Source organism: Phalacrocorax carbo, chromosome 8 (genome assembly GCF_963921805.1).
Source record: "Phalacrocorax carbo chromosome 8, bPhaCar2.1, whole genome shotgun sequence".
Taxonomy (NCBI): domain Eukaryota; kingdom Metazoa; phylum Chordata; class Aves; order Suliformes; family Phalacrocoracidae; genus Phalacrocorax; species Phalacrocorax carbo.
The window spans coordinates 5,502,208-5,522,602 of record NC_087520.1 but is presented as its reverse complement, the minus strand read 5'-3'; the positions used below and the strand labels follow the sequence as shown (position 1 = coordinate 5,522,602).

At 37.9% G+C, this 20,395-nt stretch overlaps 1 protein-coding gene across 5 annotated transcripts in view; it reads left to right on the top strand.

The window, feature by feature from the left end:
- Window positions 1-19,703, top strand: part of FAM13B (family with sequence similarity 13 member B) — a 52,152-nt gene extending 32,449 nt beyond the window's left edge. For 3 of the 5 annotated variants that reach the window (XM_064458372.1, XM_064458373.1, XM_064458374.1), the window contains 14 exons: window positions 2,906-2,973; window positions 3,746-3,800; window positions 4,203-4,350; window positions 6,919-6,984; window positions 8,064-8,274; window positions 10,039-10,168; window positions 10,652-10,733; window positions 11,010-11,239; window positions 11,577-11,660; window positions 12,833-12,928; window positions 15,299-15,382; window positions 15,479-15,651; window positions 16,078-16,179; window positions 17,375-19,703. In XM_064458372.1, the coding sequence (XP_064314442.1) occupies window positions 2,906-2,973; window positions 3,746-3,800; window positions 4,203-4,350; window positions 6,919-6,984; window positions 8,064-8,274; window positions 10,039-10,168; window positions 10,652-10,733; window positions 11,010-11,239; window positions 11,577-11,660; window positions 12,833-12,928; window positions 15,299-15,382; window positions 15,479-15,651; window positions 16,078-16,179; window positions 17,375-17,498 (1,653 nt within the window). In that variant the 3' untranslated portion in view covers window positions 17,499-19,703. The remainder of the gene's footprint in view (window positions 1-2,905; window positions 2,974-3,745; window positions 3,801-4,202; window positions 4,351-6,918; window positions 6,985-8,063; window positions 8,275-10,038; window positions 10,169-10,651; window positions 10,734-11,009; window positions 11,240-11,576; window positions 11,661-12,832; window positions 12,929-15,298; window positions 15,383-15,478; window positions 15,652-16,077; window positions 16,180-17,374) is intronic. The other 2 variants (XM_064458375.1, XM_064458376.1) reach the window with 2 other exon arrangements.
- Window positions 19,704-20,395: the final 692 nt, after the last annotated feature.

Sequence of the window (20,395 nt, the reverse complement as noted above, 5' to 3'; positions counted from 1 at the left end):
AAGTTCAAAAAGCAACTGAAAACATAAACAACAAACCACAGGATAATCAGGTGTAATAGGTATAATTTTGGTTTGCTTTTGTATATTATGCTTGGATTGAACAGCTTCATCTCACTGAAAGAAGCAAGTATGGTGTACAGTTTGAAGGAAGCACGGTATTGTAGCAACTGTAAAGGCTGAAATAATTGTTTGCCTTATACAACAAACATCCCTCAGCTTTGCTTTGAGCTGCAAATTATTAGATCTTCACATACAATCAAACGGGAAGGTTTGTAGTATGTATGGCCTGAATTTGTAATGATGGCCTGAACTGTACCAGCATTTTTTATTAGTGAGCAGGCATCAGTCTCTCATCCCGGGTATCTTTATGTGATCAAGCAATGCTGTAAAATATGTGCTGACAAAAATGAAATCAACTGTAACAGTAATATGCAAGAGAATACAGTTTCTACCACTTTGTATGAAATGGTGCACAGGCAGCTGTTAAATAAGCACTTCTAATGAAAAACTCAAATCTATAGTTTGTTATTTATTTGGTAAAACTTGTGTTGTCATAAATCTAAATGATGGATTCTGTGGGTAGAGAGATCTGCTATACATGTGTAGAGAACTTTCTGCAGTGGTTTTTAGCTTCTTGCCTGTGAGTCCATAAATCTTTCTGAGGGTTTCCTGAAAGATAACTAGATAAGCAAACCTGTTGTTAGTAGACTTAAATTAACTAGAAGCATTTAATGGGTCTGTGAACTTGAAAAGATAGAAATGGATGCCTTAGCATAGTGAAACTGTGAGTCTTGTCTGGAATCTCTGTTCTTATTAAAACAAAATGTTGCCATAGCATTTTTCACGGTTGTAATGTATTCTTCTCCTAGCCTTCTGTTTGCTTTCATGGATCCCAAATGACTCTTTGGAATCACCTAACAAGCCAAATTTTTCAGTTGTTCCCACTAAACTCGCATAGAGGTTTGGAATCCCATTCTGTAAATCAAAATTTCACAGAATGCATTGATTGTCCAGGTTCTTTCCCGATGCATTAGTGCCAAATCTTGTTATAAAAAAATTGTTAGATTTGTATCCAATAGCAGAAAATGCGCAAAACATGGTTTTGCAATTAGATGGTATTTTATCCAGTTCAGGGGAGTACTATGTTTGCAAGAACTGGGTTGAAAGTACAGGGTAGAGTTCCATATTTCTACAATAAGTCCTTTTCTGACTATTGTAAGTAGTCTTGTATTTGTAGAATTGTTTTAGGTTTTCAGTCTCTTGATAATGAAAGCCTTCAAAAGCAATAGAAAGCGAGTTTCTCATATTACCTAACACTTTACTTCCTCCTGACTTCCTAGTTAAAAGTATATGCTGAGCTTTAGAAATGGAAACTCAGAAAATACAAATGTAGATGGAGAAACAAAAGCTGCAAATTGGTGTCTCCTCAGTGCATTTTGTGCAGTTTCAGTGTTTTCAAAGAACAGCTGAAAAATGTGAATTTGGCTTCTTATGGCGTATGTGCACTTTGGAGTTCCAAGGACGTTACCACACTGAGAATTTAAACAGGAATGTGATGCTTGGGAGTGTGTGGTCATGTAGCGATGCGCTTTTGTTGTCATACCTGATGTCATTCTTGGCCTCTCTTGCTTTTTGCTAAGTTTCAGTCCATTGCTGTCAGTGGTAAGGTGGCATTCTGGGATGCAGTTTTGTTTCTTCAATGTTAGTTTCTACATTCTTGTTAATACACCACTTCAAATGTTACTGGAGAGTTGTATCTTTTGGGGTGATGTGAAAGGGAAACATACTGATTCTTCTATATGAAAGGAGTTTGAGAGGCGCATGCAGGGTTGTAGGAAAGGAAAGATGGGCACGTGAGCTCTCCTTTGGGTCTGAAATGGAAACAGAAGCAGCTGTTTCCACAACTACAATAAGTGTGACTATGCCAGACTTGCACAGCTCATCTCCAGGGTGGAAATTGTCTGCTGGAGTATGACAAATGCACTGTAATTAAAAAATTGTTTCCCTGAATTGGAATTTGACTTGAGGACAGAAATAACATAAACAGAAAAATGGAGTTTTATCTGCTGAGGGCGAATATTACTGTCAGCAGTGTAAAACTAGCATCTGTTATGTATATTTGAACTCTCTGGGTAACTTCATATTCAGACATTTTAAAGATCATTTGTGAGAACTTCTTGAAGTCTGAAACCAGATGTAATCTGTGGGGTTTTTTTTAATGACATATTTTATATTTAAATTTCCTTATATTCCCCCAAATAAAATGCCTTTTGAAGAGATCAAGTGTAGATTCTTTCTCCCTCCCAGAAAGAGGCTTTGGTGTAGATGGTTGAAGTAGTCAGTCTTCCTGCGCCAGCTTCTAGTGAACAAAATAGCGACATGTATTAATCTGAAGAACTTGTTTTGTGAGATGGTGTCATAGAAATGCCAGCATTTCTCCATCCCCTTCCAGTTCTGTTGCTGCTTTATTTAGTAACAGGGATTAGTAGCTCCTTTTAGAAAGTCTGTCAGACTTGTTTCATTTCATATATGCTGAGCACAAGTCTACATCCAACTCAGTTATTTTTGAGGCTAGGATATACTTACTGCCATGATTTAGTCACCCCAAACTTCATGCTATGACTGACAATTTGCAGTAGAACTGGTGGTGTTAATTTTTAAAAGAAATAATAAAAAAGGTTTGTCTGAAGATGACAAGTCACTGTCTTCTAGTGATTAAAACGCCTGGTTATTGGCCTTACTTCAGATGTAAAAATATTGCATAGGTAAAAAGTAGCATTTCCACCCCCCCACAAAAATATGTGCATTTAGTTCTTGACGGTGTTTTGTGGTCAGTGATGATTAGAACTGTTTTCAGCTGAGAATGCGATTCCCAAATCCTCCTAAACATACTCTTTGCCAACAGACTGCAGACGTATTACTGAAACCAGGTGATAAAGATGCAGATGTTGATGAAGAAAATGATAGTGAAAGGTATGTATTTTTCTTCTGTCACTTACATGGCAGAATGTGTAACTTCAGTTTTGAAAAGTAAGTGTACCAAACTGGTGATCTGTGACAACACAGTGTAGCATAAGGGAGGTGAAACTGAATGATTAACTTGCCACATGTGAAGACAGAGAGGGTAAGATGGAGTTACCTTTTTATGGTGATGATATAAAAGGCATGGAACTTGATGCGCTTAATGAGAAAATAAATACAAGCCTATGTGATATATATAATGTTTTTTTATGAACAACTCTATGTTCTGGGCAAGAGAAATAGAGGAAAAAGTGCCAAAATATTTTAAAGAAAAGAACATTTTATTGCTCTTAATGATTGAAGAATTAATGCTGGTAATAATGACTAGCCAGAAAACTTTTAAGTCCATGTGCAGTTTGAGTTCAGCACTGATTGAAATTTCAGTTTGAGTTGAACTGAGTTTTAAAATACTTAGTCCCAGTTTGAGAATAAAGGTCAGAGCTGTTTTTATTTCCAGCTTGGTTCAAGTCCAGTTGTTTACATGCTTCAGCTTGAAATTCCATCCAAAATCCATTCACATCCAGAAGATGTGAAGAACAAAAGTGGGGGGGAAGCAGTGTAACTTTTGCTTCCCAGAATTAATTATCGCTTTAAGGAAATATATTGCGTATCTGTTAAAATTGGACTAGGGTGTGTAAGAATACAAAGTAAAGGGGATGTATAGTATTTATTGTCCATTAAGAACTTGTATTTAAAATGATAATGAGGTCTGTCTTCTTTTTAGGCAAAATAGTATATTGCTTGTTGGCAATGATAGAATATCTTCAGAGATGTTTCTGGTAAGATTATGATTTCATTTATATACCGATACGCAGCATCTTATAAACTTACATGAAATACAGATATGAAGAAAAACAATAAATTTAGCTTTTAATATCTTATATTGGTTGGCCTGCTGCAAGGTTTGCAGAACGTCTGTTAGAGATATCATCTTGCTTCACAGAAACTTTTGGCAGCAGAGCAAGCTTATACTTATGCATCTCGTGTAAGGAACATCCTGTAATGTAAATAATTGACTACTGTTGGTGGGGGGAGCTTGTTTATAATCCCTTGAGTTAGGAAAGAAGAATACCTTTTTCCCTAGAAAATTTCCAGAAGTGCTGAAACTGGCACTGATCAGGTAACCCGATTTCGAGTTGCTAAATATTAATGAAATTGTTCTGTATGTTCTTTAAATACAGGATTCAAGTAGCAAGACTTGTGATCTTAATGCAAATACTGATTCAGAGGTGTCAGGGAATGGCAGCGTTAATGTTTCTGAGGAAGCTCTGGGTGTCCAAGTACCACGTCTAGATCTGAAGAATGTATCTGATGGTGACAAATGGGAAGGTAATTTTAACCCTTCAGCTCACAATATAGTTAGCTGGTAATGATAAATAAAACATTTGAAAAAGTAGAAGCAGCAGACGACTTATGCTTTTTTCCTTTAGTTCAATTGGGATAGTATGTTCCTATACACATGGTAAGATTGACCAAGTCATGACATAGGTCCTATCTTGTTTCAGGCTATCTCCAATTTAATTAAGGACCTCAAAAAACCTGTAAAGAAAAAATAGTCAAAGCAGCAAGTAAAGAAAGTTAAAAAGCCCAAGTTTTACACTAGAGGTTTGGTGGGGGTCTTTGTTTTTGCTTATTTTATTTCTTTTTTGTTTGAAGACTATGTATGGTTCCCAGGACCCTGAGCCTCTCATCCAAACCTACAGTCGTTCAGTTAATATTCACGCTGTGTCTTGTGTGGGTTGGTTTTTTCTGTTGTGGTGCTTTTTTTAATATAAGCTACTGAAGTTATAATACTAGCTGAATTTGACTTAAAATCACTAAAGTACTAAACACAGCAATTTATATTTTGTTTATTCTGAAAAATCTGTTGATTGTTTTATTTTAAACATCAGGTGTTGGTTTCCACGTCATTCACAACTTAAAACAGCTCTAAATTTTCAAATACAAGTTAAACTTGCAGATGGATATTAGTTCTGTGCCCCTTCTCCCTCCGTTGTTTGGATTTTTGAGAAAGCAAAATGTTTGAAATATAGTCTTTTCTCAGACAGGATTCCTTATGTTTGTGACCTTATTCTTCATGGCCTTCCAGGTTTAGCAAGCCCCTAAGCTTGTGACTTTACTGAACTTTGCTTAAATGTCTGGTAATAACTGTTTAGACTGGTGTTCTACCTGTATAAAAACATAACCCCTTTGTAAACAGAGCAAAACACTCTTGTCAATATCTTCTTTTCAAAGGACTTATCTTTTTATGTGTTCCTTATATCCTGTTTCCTCTGCCTAGTGGTGTTATTCTGAATCATCACACCTTAAAAATTGCAAGTGACATAGTTTGCTAAAACACTGTGAATTGCCACCAACAGTACACTTGTTTCCGATTTTAAAAACTTGCAAATACAACGTGGTAGATACAGTACAGATTTACTATGCAGGGACAAGGTTTTAACTTCCAACAGGCTGTTCCAGTCACAGCTATTCTTTGGGATGCCTGTAAGTGTGATGGTCAAATGATACTAAGGCTCTGGTAACAAAGAACGATGGCACTTAACTTCTAGTCACTGTGTTATAAATACTAGAGTTAGTGAAGTATACTGGGGATGTATGTAGTTTAACAGTGCAGCATATAGCTGTAGCATGTCAGCACATAAAGCTTTGTCCTGAAGCTCAAATGGTGATAACTTATTGCAAATTTGTCACCAGTGTTGACTGGTTTCCAAACTAAGTGCCTGCATGAATCCATACTTCCCCTTTAACCCTTTTACAAATGATGAGGTTTGCAACTTGTGTTTAGCTGGCTTTGGTTTGTCAAATATTTGCTGGTTGGCCTTCCTGAGCCCTAGCAGACTGTACATTTAGAGTACGTAATGTCATACAGACGTTGATCTGCAGGCATCCGAAGACGCTGAGTCCAGTTTTCATTCTTGTTGCCCAAGTTAATAATTCTGTCTAAAGATTAAAAAAAATCCTGCTTATGTTCTGTGTTTTATTTACATTAATTGCTTAGTTGCACATTATGTCTTGTATCCTCTATTTGTGTTAATCTGATTTAATACGTATTCTCAGAAGGTTTGTGGCTTCCATTTTCATTATTTCCTTAAATCTGCTCATAAAAGTTGTTTTGGTTTTACTTGCCCAAATAGCTTTGACCCTTACGTTGAAAAGAAAGCATATCTGTATGTCAATTTATATTATAAGCTTCTTGGTAGTAAAATAATGATATTTGCAAGAGGTGTTAGTTCATTGCAAAGTGTTTAAACTTTGGATATTCTTCAGTCCTGTTTAGAACGGTTATTAGGACCTCAGCCTTCCAAGGCACTGCAAGTCCTTGTGGAATCCCACTGAAGCAGATTGGCTTTGTTAAGAAACCTATACCAGTCCAAATCTTGTTATAAGATTTGGGTTATTAAAGCCTATGTGATGGAAACTTAAAGGCCTCTGGCCAACAGAGTTCTTGAAAATGAATGTCAAATGTTTGCTGGCTTAAGGCAAAAATGCACATCAGTTAATCTCTATTTCTGAGTGTGTTTTCTGCATTTGTCCTGCTTTTTGGAAATCACCACCATCTCTATTTAAAATCTGCGAGCAAAAACATACTTACAACTTGCCTTTTGTTAATGTGAGGATGCATGAGACTCTTATTAAACTACAATTAAGTCTTTACTGTTCCTGTGTCAGTTCTTTGTAAACCTTTTCAGTAAAAAGTTCAAATTCGCTGAGGACTGAGCATCCTTACCTGCCATTGAAATTGCCTGGAAGCTGAGAGTGCTCAGGGCCTGGCCCAAAAGATGGGGTGTTTTTCCCTGGTACTGTATCTTCCTGCTTTACATGTTATGTATAGTTTGTTCTGACTGTGCTGTGTGTTCACTTTAGTATTTTTGCCATTCTTTTTCATTTTATTAGCGCCATGCCCTATCACTTTTCCCCTCATTGATTTCAAAACAATGCATCTGCAGAGAGAAGGGGAGGGTAAGTATGGTTCGCCATACGTTCAGTTATCTGCCTTTTGATAGTTTATGGTTTGCTTTCTAACTAACCCTTCACCTGCTGTCCCTTAATCTTGGGAATGTTCTGATCTGCAATTTTTTTTTTGTTTACTTTTTTCTAAAAGGTCCCCTTCTTGTATCTTGTACTGTGTAAACAGGCAAGATTATAGCTTAAAAACAAAATGAAAAACCCCAATAATACTTAGTAAATGTACAATGGAAAGCAGGTACAAGGGTTATTTTTTTTAAAGATTACTTTGTGGATTTTATTGTTGTTCTGCACACTTTGAACCCAGTTTTCAAATTTCTGATTTGAACTGGAAAATATAGGCATCTCTGAAAGGAAGAGGGGGGTGGGATTTTAAATTGAAGTGCTTGGAAGGCCATGTCAGCTTTTTGTTAGACAGCAAGAAAACCATATCTGAGAATCATAAGGTATGTTAGCAACTGACTGTTTATAGGGATTTAAAAAACTTGATTGTTTTGGAATCCCCTGCCTAAAAGAAATCACCTTCCACAAATTAAGAAATCTCTTTTTCTCAGTGGTGTCAGGATGAATTTAAACTTAAAAACCCAACAACACTCCTTGAAAAAGACTTAAGCAAATGGGTATTGTACCTAAAGAGGTATTGTCAGGCTTACCTTCTTCAAAACCAAGAGGACAATCTTTCAAAGTACATGCATAAGGTATGAAAATTAATTTTCACGGCAAAATATTGCAATGGACAACAAATATATTCTCTAACTTCAGATTTCTGATACATAAATAAGGCTCTCTTACACTGTTGAACTGTTCGGAAGTGCATACTCCCAAGATACACTTTGAAAAAGGGATCCTAGTGTGCATACTTCATTTCAGTACCTTTTTCTTTCAATTGTTATAATACAGAATTTGTAGCTTTCTGATGTATTTAAATGTTTTTTTTCACTTTGTGTGTGACACCACATCCTTTATAGCATACAAGACTAAGCATTGGGTACGCATTTTTGTTTCCTTTTGACTCTTGTTTATAATTCTGTTAACAGAAAAGTACCATTTTGTGTCCCTTTTTTATCTTCTAGATCCATTTCCTGCTTTCAAATCTTGGCAGGAGGACAGTGAATCTGGAGAAGCTCAGCTTTCCCCGCAGGCTGGAAGGATGACTAATCATCCGTTGGAAGAGGACTGTCATCCAATATTGTCACATCGTAGTTTGGATTTTGGGCAAAGTCAACGTTTTTTACATGATCCAGAAACGTTAGATTCTTCATCCAAAGCACTTTCTTTTGTTAGGTATGTATTTTAATGCAATTTGTTGGGTGTTGGGACAGGAGATATCACTGCCAGGATGAAAATAGAGCTGTTTAAGAAGCTCATGGGTTTTCATGAGATGAATTAATTGAAGACCAAGGTCAAATGTAGCATTATAAGGCCGTTTGGCTGTTCTGCCTGCCCAGGAACTGCCATAGTGAGTCAGACCAGAGGTTCATCTGGGATGGTATTTTGTCTCTCAAAGTGGCCACTGGCAATGCTGAGGGAAAGAATATAAAAATAGAGCAAGCTTGCACAGATTTCTCTGGCGTTTGGTCAGGGCTTCTGACAACATGCTCTAATGGCACTTCCTAGGCTGAAGGATAGCATTTATGTCCTTTGTTTACCAGCCTTTACTCCCGCTGGTTTATGATTTTATGAAATATTTTTTCTTCTTTTCAGTAGAATGGCTATCTGTTTTCATGTTGCATAATTTTGGATTTGTTTTGCGTAGCATTTTATCCACTCCCAGTAAAGAGAGCTGGGAGTGTGCAACTAAAGTGTGCAGCAATGGTCTGGGCAGATTCTCCGTTTGGGCTGTGGAAAGCTTTCTTTCAGAAGGGCTGTAGGAAAGTGTCAGCTGATAGAGGGAGAGGCGTGGGATAGTAGTACAGTGAAGAGGTAGGGTTCTCAATGCAGGTCTTGTGCAGATTTAGAGGATTGAGCCCATTTAACCCAGTGTATGAAAGCAGAGTTCTAGATTCTGTTGTTCTAGTTGTGCAACTAAACAAGCTGCAAGTTTTGTGAGACGCCGGGGAGTGTGACCCTCCAACACTGTAAATAACCCGTGGCCCGTAGTGTCTACTACTGTTACTATGAAAGGGAATTTAAGAAGAATATCCATGCTTGTTAGGGAAGAAATAATCTCATAAAAATGAGAAAATCTCGAACAGGAAAGACCAAGTTTAAAACCTCCAATTCTCTGTCTGACATAGATTCATTGATGCAAAAGATAGTTGACAAGTACTGTTAAAATGATGCAGAAGACTGACCTGCAGAAAAGTGCTGATTGTAGTAGCTGTTCTCCTTATTCTGAAACTAATAAGGATCTACGCTAGTAGATTATTAGGTTAGTATTTCTAATATCTCGAACTATGTAGATGTCACTAGCTGTGTTGAGGGATCTTTCAGGCACCTTGTGTAATAAGCGTACTAGAAAATTCTCATGGCCAGTCTTGAAATAAAAAGGCTTTTACAAGCAGCAAATGTCAAGGAGCTGAACAAGTGCAACAGATGATTCAAAACCAGAATCACATATTCTAGAAATATATTAAGGACAACAGATTAGATGGTATGTAGATGATTTTTAGCTAAGTATCCGATAGCTTGCCTAAGACAGTTAAGCGGAGCTGTCTAATCAGTAAGGATTTCTCAGTGGTAGCTCCTAGTCTAGGCTTTATTCTGTGACCAATTTTAAGAAGTACTGAGTATCTAGTAGCCTAGCCACCAGAAAGATCTGAACTCTTTTAATAACAATGTAATTAACAGTACATTAGTTTATTACGCTTGAATTTCAAATGCTGTTTTCCTGTTAGGGGTTTTACTGAAATTAGGGGAAAAAAAAATCACATTTTGAAGGCAGCAGGTCAAAGCATTTTGATTCAGTGAGTAGATAGCTGACTGAAAACCTGAAAAGAACGGGTGATGAACTGAAGAAAAAAACCTGAAATTAGTAATCTGTTACTCAAATATACAAGTTACTTGTTTAATTATTTAAATGACATTTAAAAAATGTTTTTTATACAGAACACGAAGAGCATCCTTTAGCTCAAAAGATGACAAAAGGGAAGACAAGACACCTTATCAGCTTGTCAAGAAATTGCAGAAAAAAATCAAGCAATTTGAGGAACAATTTGAAAAAGAGAAAAACAGTAAGGTAAGTTACCACTTATGCTTTTACTCAGGACAAATGACTGCATGGTAGAGCTAAGGTACTTCTTGTAGGTTCGTCACTGAATAACTGTGGCCTCACAAATGAGAGTAACTTTGTTATACGCTGCTGTCTGCAAAAGTGAACTGAACAACAAACAGCAGTACGAGGAAACGGGCCGTAACGCCCAAGCCCAAAGGGCAGACAGTGACATTTATGCAGTGAGACTGAGGGGGTATGAGATGCATGGAGGGACAGAAGCATCTTACCACTCTGGTTCAAATTCTGATGTCTTGCTTCCGGTGTATTTTCACAAGTGTTGTCTGTTACATTGGCACTGAGATCTGATCTGGTACTAAGGGTGGCATCCGTGTTACGGGTCACATTTGCCACATTTGTCATAAATACTACCAAATCTTGAAAGAAATATTTATTAACAAGACTTTAGTGTGTCTGTTTTAATAAAATCTTCTTTGTATTACTTTTCAGCCCTCCTATAGTGATATTGCAGCCAATCCAAAAGTTTTAAAATGGATGACTGAACTTACCAAATTGAGAAAGCAAATAAAAGGTAAGGGGTGCTACAGTCTGGTTTTCTACAAACACAAATTACCTACTTGACTAAAATGGCCAAGTCATCCAGTAAAATTCCACAGGGCAGTAAAAATGTTTCACTTCTAGATTCTGAACTACTCAAAAATCAAAATAAAATTCTTCTTGTGGCTTTGTTTGCTGTTCATTAGAAGAGAAACTTTGCCCTTACAAACTGTTATGCTCTTTTATTTGTAGTTGAACTGAGAAGTGACTTCTTTTAAAACCTTGGACTGAGCATTTTTTCTCATTCCAGATGCAAAGCAGAGGAGCTCAGATGGAGAATTTATCCCTCAAACACGTCCACGAAGTAACACTCTTCCAAAAAGCTTTGGTTCCTCTCTTGACCAAGAGGATGAAGAAAATGGAGATGAGATGCGGGTTGTGCAGAAAGAGAAGAAGCCGACCAAGGAAGCTACACTTGAACTAATTTTGAAAAGATTAAAGGAAAAACGAGTTGAGAGATGTTTGCCAGAAGATATAAAAGTAAGCTTAAGGTTATGGATAGGCTGTTTCTAAGAGAATAACAGAGGCAAGTAGAGCACTGTCAGGCACTTCAGATATCACTTTATCAACAAAATTATGCCTATGACTAGCAGACCTTTACAAAGCCCCCACGTTTCAGACTCTATGGGGAAATGATCAAGATGAACCATGTTTTCCTTGCTCACTCTTACTACAATATTTAAAAGTACGTGCTGACAATAGGGGACAGCTTTAAATGGATGAAGGTGGGATGTCTAAGGCACCTGTGTAGCTGATAATGTAGGAAGACTGTTAAAGGGACTTGTGTTTGATTAGATGTGAATTATTCTTTTGACAGAAAATGACGAAAGACCATTTGGTAGAAGAGAAGACATCTCTCCAGAAAAGCCTCCTGTATTATGAAAGTCAACATGGACGACCGGTAATACTTGGTTTACTTCCTCAAACTATGTTCATGTTTGCGCAGACAACAGTAACTCTCGTGCAGTAATAATACCAGCATTTAATGCTGGTGTGTGGGGTTGGTGGTTTTTTCCTTCTCCAAAACAGTTATCTGTTGGTTTCCATGTTGGTATCAGGGGAAATTATTACATTGACTTCTAAAAACAGTTATTTATCAATAGGCCCATTTTCCACAGGTCAGGAGGTTATTGGAGTTTGCAGTGATTGGCGACATTTGGTGCTTTATATGTCTGTGAAGCAATGAGAAATCTTAAAAATAAATGACGCTATTGAATTTCCTGGGAAAATGCCTGAAATGTTATTCTGGATTTCATAAAAACAGAAATGAAAAGACACTTTTTTTCCTTTTTTTTCTTTTTTTTCCCCAAAATCTGGCATGTACCTTAAATAATTGGGAATATGGAAGTTAGGTTAAGTGACTAGCAATTAGTGCCTAAAGTTCTGGATTTTTATCTCGGACAGTGATCAGCATCACTAGTCCACTCACAATATCTTTCCCGTTACTGTTCTGTCTCCTTCTGGACTTGGCACACTAGCTTTATAATCAGCGCTGCTGTATAAATCTGACAAGCCTTTCAGTCTAAAAGCCAAGGAAGAATAATGGTCTTGGAGATACTGACACTGGTTCTATGATCCTCTTAGGGAGAAAATGCCAGTAAGTGTTCAAGATAGTCTTTAAGATTTGTTATTTTAAGAATACACAGAGGCCAAGAATTGAGAGTAAGTCAGATATCAGATAAAATGTCTCTACAGTTTCATCTTTTTCTTTCCCCCCTGTCATTTCTGTAGAATCATCATCACTGCAAAGCACAAAATCTTCTCCCCCACTTCTCGGTCCCTTTTTTCTCTTTTCCATGGGTCTTTACTTCTACTGAAGCTCCCCAAACTTCTAGGAAGTCTTTAAAACTTCTTCCTGAAAAGTATAGGGAATTAAGGTGAGAAAAGAGAGGAGGAAAAGCACCCACTTATTCCCTTTTGCCTGTGTAAACGCCATTTCATACACACAGTTTAAACTAGTTTTATGTTCCTAATTGGAATGTACGTGGCCTGGCATGAGAAGCATACCGCTTTGTTTGCTTTTATATTACTGAGTGACTGGTATAATTAATTCTGTGGTTTCTCTGCCTTTAGGTTACTAGAGAAGAAAGACATATTGTGAAGCCACTTTATGACAGATACAGACTTGTAAAACAAATGTTAACTAGAGCAAGCATTACTCCTATTCTTGTGAGTAAAACAAATGCTATTTCTGTTCTTTTTTCCACGTTTGAACTGCTAGGCTGCCTTGAGAAGAGCTAGTAAAACTGTTCCATAAAATAAATCTTTCCTGTGGAAGATAGATGATGATGTTGTCATTGTACTTGAGGCATTTGATTTACTGCTGAGAGCAGAGCAGTTCAAAGTTGTCTGTGACCTTGATGGCTCTTAGGAAGTAAGTGGTTCCCAATGGAAGTAAATATGCGGTCCTAACTTGCTGTGGCTGAAATGTTCCCAAGTCACTGTGCTAGGTATGGATCCACAGTACATATTGTACTTTTAGTCCTCCCAAGAATAGTAACACCAGTTGCAGGGAAGCCTCTCTTCTGTGCTGCCGGTTACTGTCACCAGAGGCATGAGTGATAGGATGCCCGTGAGAATCATTTCATTCCTTCGTGCTTCCCCAGTGTGAGATGTTATCAATGTCTGCAGCATCTGTACAACATCTGCGCTTTTTCATCATATTTTCGCTTCATTTCCTTCTAACTTGCAGTCCTTTCTATTCTTTTCTTTCCTCTCTCTGGTCTTGTAAGAGATGAGGAAGAAAAGTTTTCATACTGTGCAAGGAGGCCGATGTAACCTTGTTTATAGTACCTGTAAAACAGTTGCAGAGTGACACCCAGCTGGCTGTGTGTGTTCTTCACGAGCTGTAGGCAAAACCTTGCATGCTGACCCAGACTTGCAACGAAACAGATTTGGGTTTTTGACCTTTTTAGAAGGAAGGGACTGCATAGCTGGCATGAGATAATCTTTACACAGACAGTTCTCTACCAGATTAACATAGCTAGGCAGCGGCTTACTCAGCAGCAACTTAATCGGCTGTCTACATTGACTCTGACAGTCCTTAGCTATCCCCTTTAAGCTGAAGTATGTTGAGATAAAGGGCCAGTTCAGCATCATTCCTTTCTTGCACATACATTTTTTGGCCGCTGCTTTTATAGGAAAATGTTATTTACATTGCATCCATATTTCAGTTTAAGGGCAACTTGAAGGCTTTGATGTCAGTATTCCTTTCTGAACTCCATAAGCACAGGTTGCTCTTAAATGCCTAAGCATTTCTTTGTGACTGGTGAGCCATAGGTTATTGGTGGTGCCCTTGACTAGTTTGAATTTTATCCCATCTCTTGACTCAAAAATCTGACTCTTCAGCTGGGATGTTGGACGGGGCTCTGAGCAACCGTATCTAGTTCAAGATGTCCCTGCTCATTGCAGTGGGGTTGGGCTAGATACCCTCAAAGGTCCCTTCCCACCCAATATATTCCATGATTCTATGGTTATCAGTAGCCTTATGACTATATCATAGTTGCTCTTTTTGGCTGTGAAATAAAGGGATGGGTAATAGCCAACCAAAAGGATTTTAAATTCAGAAGAGATCTTGGTAACGTAATTCCTAATCTGTGCCATAGGTAACACCTGTAAAATGTTTTCATGGGCCTCTGCTTTTGAAACCTGTAAGACAGATAAGTAGAGCTCTCTAGATAGGACATGTTCAGTGCTAAGTAGTTCAAGAATTGTTATTTGGTTTATATGACACATGCTTCCATGACATCTTTCTTACGGCATCGTGGTATACTAATTGTATACTCTGAAGCCTGTATGGAAATGTTCGAAGAAGCAGGAAACTATTTACTTCTCATGAGCTAGAATTTTTTGACAGGCCATCCTCTGTGTGGCTTTCGTGTTCCACCTTCCTCCTGTTCAAAGAGACCATCTGTTGAAATTGTTTATGCTGTGCAGATGAGCAGGGCATAATTGCATGTGTGCAACAGACAGCTAACAGCAATTCCTGTGCAGCACAGTTGCGCCCATTTAGGCTGAAGTTCAAAGGATCTTGACACTGGGGTGGCAACAGATAACTCTTATGTAGGTCTTCCAATTGCAGGGCTTCAGAGCAGTCTAGAAAAAGAAACAGGCAGTATTATTCCCGATGTATGCCTGGCAGAAGACAATAAATGGCTCTGGCCTTGTGTAACTTTATAGTCTCCTAGTGGTTTGGTTTGGGAGGAGCAGGAGTAGATAATGAAATTCAGAGATATTATTGCGCTTCATGGATTTTCTACAGAACGTGGAGTGAGTGCTTTTTATTTTAAGTCCAAAGAAGAATATTTTTACATGAATTATAAGCTACAACACTTACTTCTATGTCAAAGACACTTCGGGCATCTCAGCTTTTTTGGGTTATATTGTTATTTTGTTTGTGCTCTGTAGGAATGTTTGCAGCCTGTTATCCTTCTGAAAGAAGAAATACCTTTAGGTATTAGACAACTTCAACAAAATTCTTACCACACGCAGCATTTAATGTCTAATTGCCTATAATGAAACAAATTTAAAACATTGCAGGGGTCGCCATCAACCAAGAGGCGGGGGCAGATGTTACAGCCCATTATTGAAGGTGAAACTGCCCATTTTTTTGAAGAAATTAAGGTGCGTACAGCGCATTTTCAAAAAATACTTCCCAGCACTTGTAGTAGGGAACTGAAATATTTCATATTTGTTTTGAATTTCTGCTTCGACTTTCAGGAAGAAGAGGAGGAAAGTGATGGTTTGTCTCCAGACCTGAACGATATCTTAAAAAGTGCTGTCCAAACACAGTCTGTTTTAAGCCCAGTTGAAAACTCTGAGTCTGATGTTGAAGATGGTCAAGAGAAGCTGACCCGGGACCTTAGGCTGTCAAGCACCCGCGCTGCTTCTATGTATGTAAAAATAAGAAGTGACTAATTTTATTGTAGAAGTTGCAGTTATTGCAGTCATGATACCAAATGTACGATGCTGGGCGGAAGGGAGCGACGCGTTCAGCACTTCTCAGGAAACGTTTGGCTTGAATGAGCGTTCTTCCCTCTGACATGTCTGACAAAGATCTTTTTGTATTCAGTGAATTGTTTAGTATCTTCCAAACCGTCTTCGGCCTTACTTGAGCTGTGCAGACAGCAGAAGAATGTATGCCCTTATATTAACTGCTAGTTTGTTCTCAATATTTCACCATTGGACAGAGCATATTCCTTATGAGCAAGACAAGTGTATTATTGGCGCAGCTAGCTCAGTTGTTTTTGAGTATGCTCTGAAGAATTTAAATTCAGTTGTACGGCCAACAGTATTTTTCTCTCACTTGAAATTTTTAGGCCTGAATTACTGGAGCAACTGTGGAAAGCCAGAGCTGAAAAGAAGAAGCTACGTAAGACATTACGAGAATTTGAAGAGGAGTTTTATCAGCAGAATGGAAGGTTTGTTTAGCACAAAACCAGATGCTGGACAGCAGCCGCGTTTTGTAGCCAAGTATTTTTTTCAATGTTGCCGAACGAAATCTGATCTGTTTCGGTCTCTACTATGAATAATCTCCTGAAGGAGATAATCTTGTGTCCTTTTAAGAGTGGAGGAAGCCTGCTGCTGAGTTTTGTTTCCTCTGTTACAGTCTGTAAAGCATAATAATGAAAATGGAAGAAGTTATTTTTTTAATTTAAAAAAATTGGCACTTTAAAATACTTACGAAAAACTATTTTTTATATATTAAAAAAACCCTCAGATTATCCCTCTGTTTTTAACATAGGGCAGGGAAGTTTGCCTATTTGTCCTTTGTTCCCAGTAGGTCAGTCTGGACAGTGGTTATTTGCTTTACTAATAAAAGGGTTGATCATTTTTATTCTTCTCTGTATTGTTTAGTTCTTTTAGGCTTCTTATTTGAATATATGTTATGAATTTGATTGAACTGCTGCCCTTTGTGTGATAGGTTTTTCAAGGTGTATCGCCTCATGAACAAAACTAACCACTCCTAGGAGGTCACCAGTCACTTTCCTGACTGGCAGATGTTCTCACCTAACTATACTTCCTACTGTATTTCTCCTTAACTAGAAACTCCTGGACCGTTAGTTACGCAAATTCCACTAACTTCATTACGCACTCGCTAAGTTTGGGACATACTCCTTTCGACTTTAATGGCAAATAATGAGGTTGTTAACGAAAGGTTGATTTAAAAATAAGTGTGATTAATAGATTAACTTATTACAGTCCAGTCTTAAATAAGAATAATTCTCTGCTGTCGATTTGTGGGTCAGCCTACATACAGTGAAAATGCAGATTGACTTAAATTTATTTGTATTTTTCTGTAATGTATACACAGGATCTGAAATTAAAGTTTTTGTACCCTGTTGTTAAAACCTCCAGAAGAACTTAAGAGAATGATTTATAAACACCGCTGCAACAGTTGTGCTGTGTAAATGCTGCTGGGTTTTCTGTTCATTTTTTTAGGTGATGGCAATTTTAACTACACGGAGCTAAAATACAACAATGTGTCTGTTATTGGTGAACCAGCTGCCAAAGTGTTTTTTCCTGCCATAAGATAACTGCACGTTGCTGCTTTAGTGTTTGACTTGCTGCAGTAGGGAGGATTTCCTTGAAACTTACGTGTGCTTCTTTTTACAGGAACGTACAGAAAGAAGATCGGGTTCCGATGCTTGATGAGTACAGGGAGTACAAGAAAATTAAAGCCAAACTTAGGCTGTTAGAAGTCCTTATCAGCAAACAAGATTCTTCAAAATCAATTTAAATTATGTTCCTCCAAACCATTGAATAACATGTTTCCGTATACAACCACTGTACTTATTGGGTGCTTGTGTTCATTTGTCATGCACTGTTGAAAGAATCCAGTTTGTGCACTTTATTGTGGTGCCACTATAACATGTTTGAAGCGTAAGTAGGTCCTGTTTAGAGAGCAAGTAAGATTTCTAAGGTTGAGACTGCTCTATCCAACTTAGCAAACACAGTTTCCATCAAAGTTTTATATTACAGATGCATCCATCTTGTTCCAAAACAACCATAGCTTTTTTTAGCATTCAATAACTTTGAGACTTTTGTTATTACTGACTTCTTGCATTATTGAAGAAATTATTAATATCATAATGCTACACTGAACTACTCCTCTTGCCTATTTTTTATTATGGGGGAAAAAAGTCAGCAAATTAAATGTACAGCTTTCTCCTGGAACATTTTAAAAAGCAGACTGAAATTCCTTTCAAAGGACTGCTGCGGAGCAACTTTAATTTTTGGTATTCTAAATTGCACCTATAACACAGTAATAATTAACAGCTATGGATTTTGCTCATTAGCGGTCACGTTTCCTCCTTGATAAAGATGACAGTGGACAAACCAGAAAGTGACCTTGCTTAGTGTCTTTTTAAAACTTGGGAAACTGCAAAGTTATATCACATGCTGCCTACGGGACTTACGTTACTGTTGTTCATTTTATCATTTGATTGGTTATTGTTTATCAACCAGTGGTTGACATAGTGTTTTGTCTGAATTGGATACTGCAGCTCCACTTCCGGAAGATTTGAGGAACATAATGAACATTTCGGTGTGTGGGAAATCTGATGGCGCTCAGACTTGCGTAGCTCCAGCAGAAAAGAGCTGGATTAGGACAGTTAAAATTCCACCATACCTGAAATAAGTATGGTATCAAGGGCTAAAATCAGTGTAGTTAATGCGCGCCGCAGGGTGAACTGTTGGTTTTGAGTGAAAAAATTACTGCTGTTTATTACGATTTTGTTTTACAGTTGGAGAATAAAAATAGGTTATCTAACCCTTATGATGTAAGCAAAACAGTTTATGGGCCTTGCATGATTTAGCTTCAGAGGTGAAACTAAACAATGTTTGAGTATCACATCTTCTGTGCTGAATGACGATTTAGCTACTAGTTTTATGCTCTGCAACAGCCATCAGCAGCTGGTTTTGATCTGGCAAAATCTAAGTGTTCATTTTGACTGGTGCTTTATCAACTTTTTTTTTTCTCTTCAGTGTATCAGTTTGATTGTGGCCATGTTTTGCATGCACCTGCTCTCACTGCATGTTTCTATGACTGGCTAATGTCAACATAGCTATTATTCACACTGCTTTATGGAAGACCAAAAATGAACTTTCTCACACCGTAAGAAATGGCTAGCACGTAACCTCATAGACTTGCTGTTCTGTCATGAAGCATATGAAGTAGGATTTTTAGTGCTCAGATTTCATCTGTGTACTGTAGAATACTTCTTGTTTTGTTTTACTCTGCTTGTAGGCATGTAATTTTGGAATTCAGAAAAAAAAAAGCACTAAAACTATTGAGCACTGGTGGTATGCCTTTTTTTTAACTGCGAAATCATCTGGGACCTTAGAGAATTATGAGGTTAAACTAGTCTTGAGACCATTTATCAATTTTATTCAGTTCCATTGTGCAATGTACACTTCAGTTACTTTTCTATCAGTCTGCAGACACGGGTGTATCCAAACATTGAAACTAATGTGTACTGTATAGTGTTGTACATGAATGTTTGTGTTTTATATACCACATGCAAAATGTCAATATGCACTATTTAAATGTTTTAAATAATATATTCCTCCTTTATAATGCTTAAATCTATATGATTCCAATATTTTTATAAGTGAGTGAGTGATCAGACTGGTTCCAATTCAGAATTAACAGCTGCTTTGTGTTTGTTATGCAGTGTTTGGCTGTTTATTCCGTATAGTAGATAAGCATGGCAACAGTTATGCTGAGTGTGTTTTGTGCCATCCTTGTTGAGCAATAAATAAATGGTAGGACTAGGCATTTTGTGATATAACAGTTTTACTTTGGTAAAAGCAAAACCTATATATCTATATGGATATATAGATATGGAATATATATAACTAAACCAGATATAATTGCATTGCTATGTCTGGTGCTCATTGTATAGACTTTTATAATAAAAGTACCTTAACCTTTATTGTCATATATCTCTGTTTCTCATCATGCTTTTTTCCTCCACTGCCATCTCTTAAAAACAGCTGCTGAGTCCTTCGCTATTCCCGTGTGGTTTTGTAGTTTCCGGGTGTTGCTGAGGCAGGTCCGAATTCCGCAGCCTGCCAGCAGGGCCACCAGCGCTGGCGGTGGCGCAGGTGCCGAGACAGCCCTTGATGAAGCTACAGCGGTTTAAGCCTTACTTTACCTGTTTAGACTGTGCCTCCCAGCAGAGACAGCGGGAAGGTGAACTGACAGCCTGGCTTATGGTGGTGCTTCGGCCGCTGCTGGGGTGCCAGCCGGCTGTGTGGTGATGCAGGAGCAAACCGAGTCCAGCAGCAGCAACTCTGGGAGTAGATGGGGCAGAGAGCTGATCAGCCACTACTGGGCTAATTAATTGACTGCCAGTGAATGCACCTTCAGCTAGAGAGCAGTATTTGATTGTCACTACATCAATAATGATCTCTCAGCCTTAAAATCAGTATCACAGCAGTTACTGCTGTGTTTGTGGCCAGAAAACACTGTTACTGCACACACCTCTGTGAACACAAGAGGATGCTTTTCCTCTGGACCAAATAGATTTTTTTTTTTCTGTAGTACACTGGTGTAAGTTCATTTGAAAAGTGACTGAGGTCTCTCACACTGACTCTTGTGTTGTATTTTGTGTAAATCCGCCTTTCTTCAGC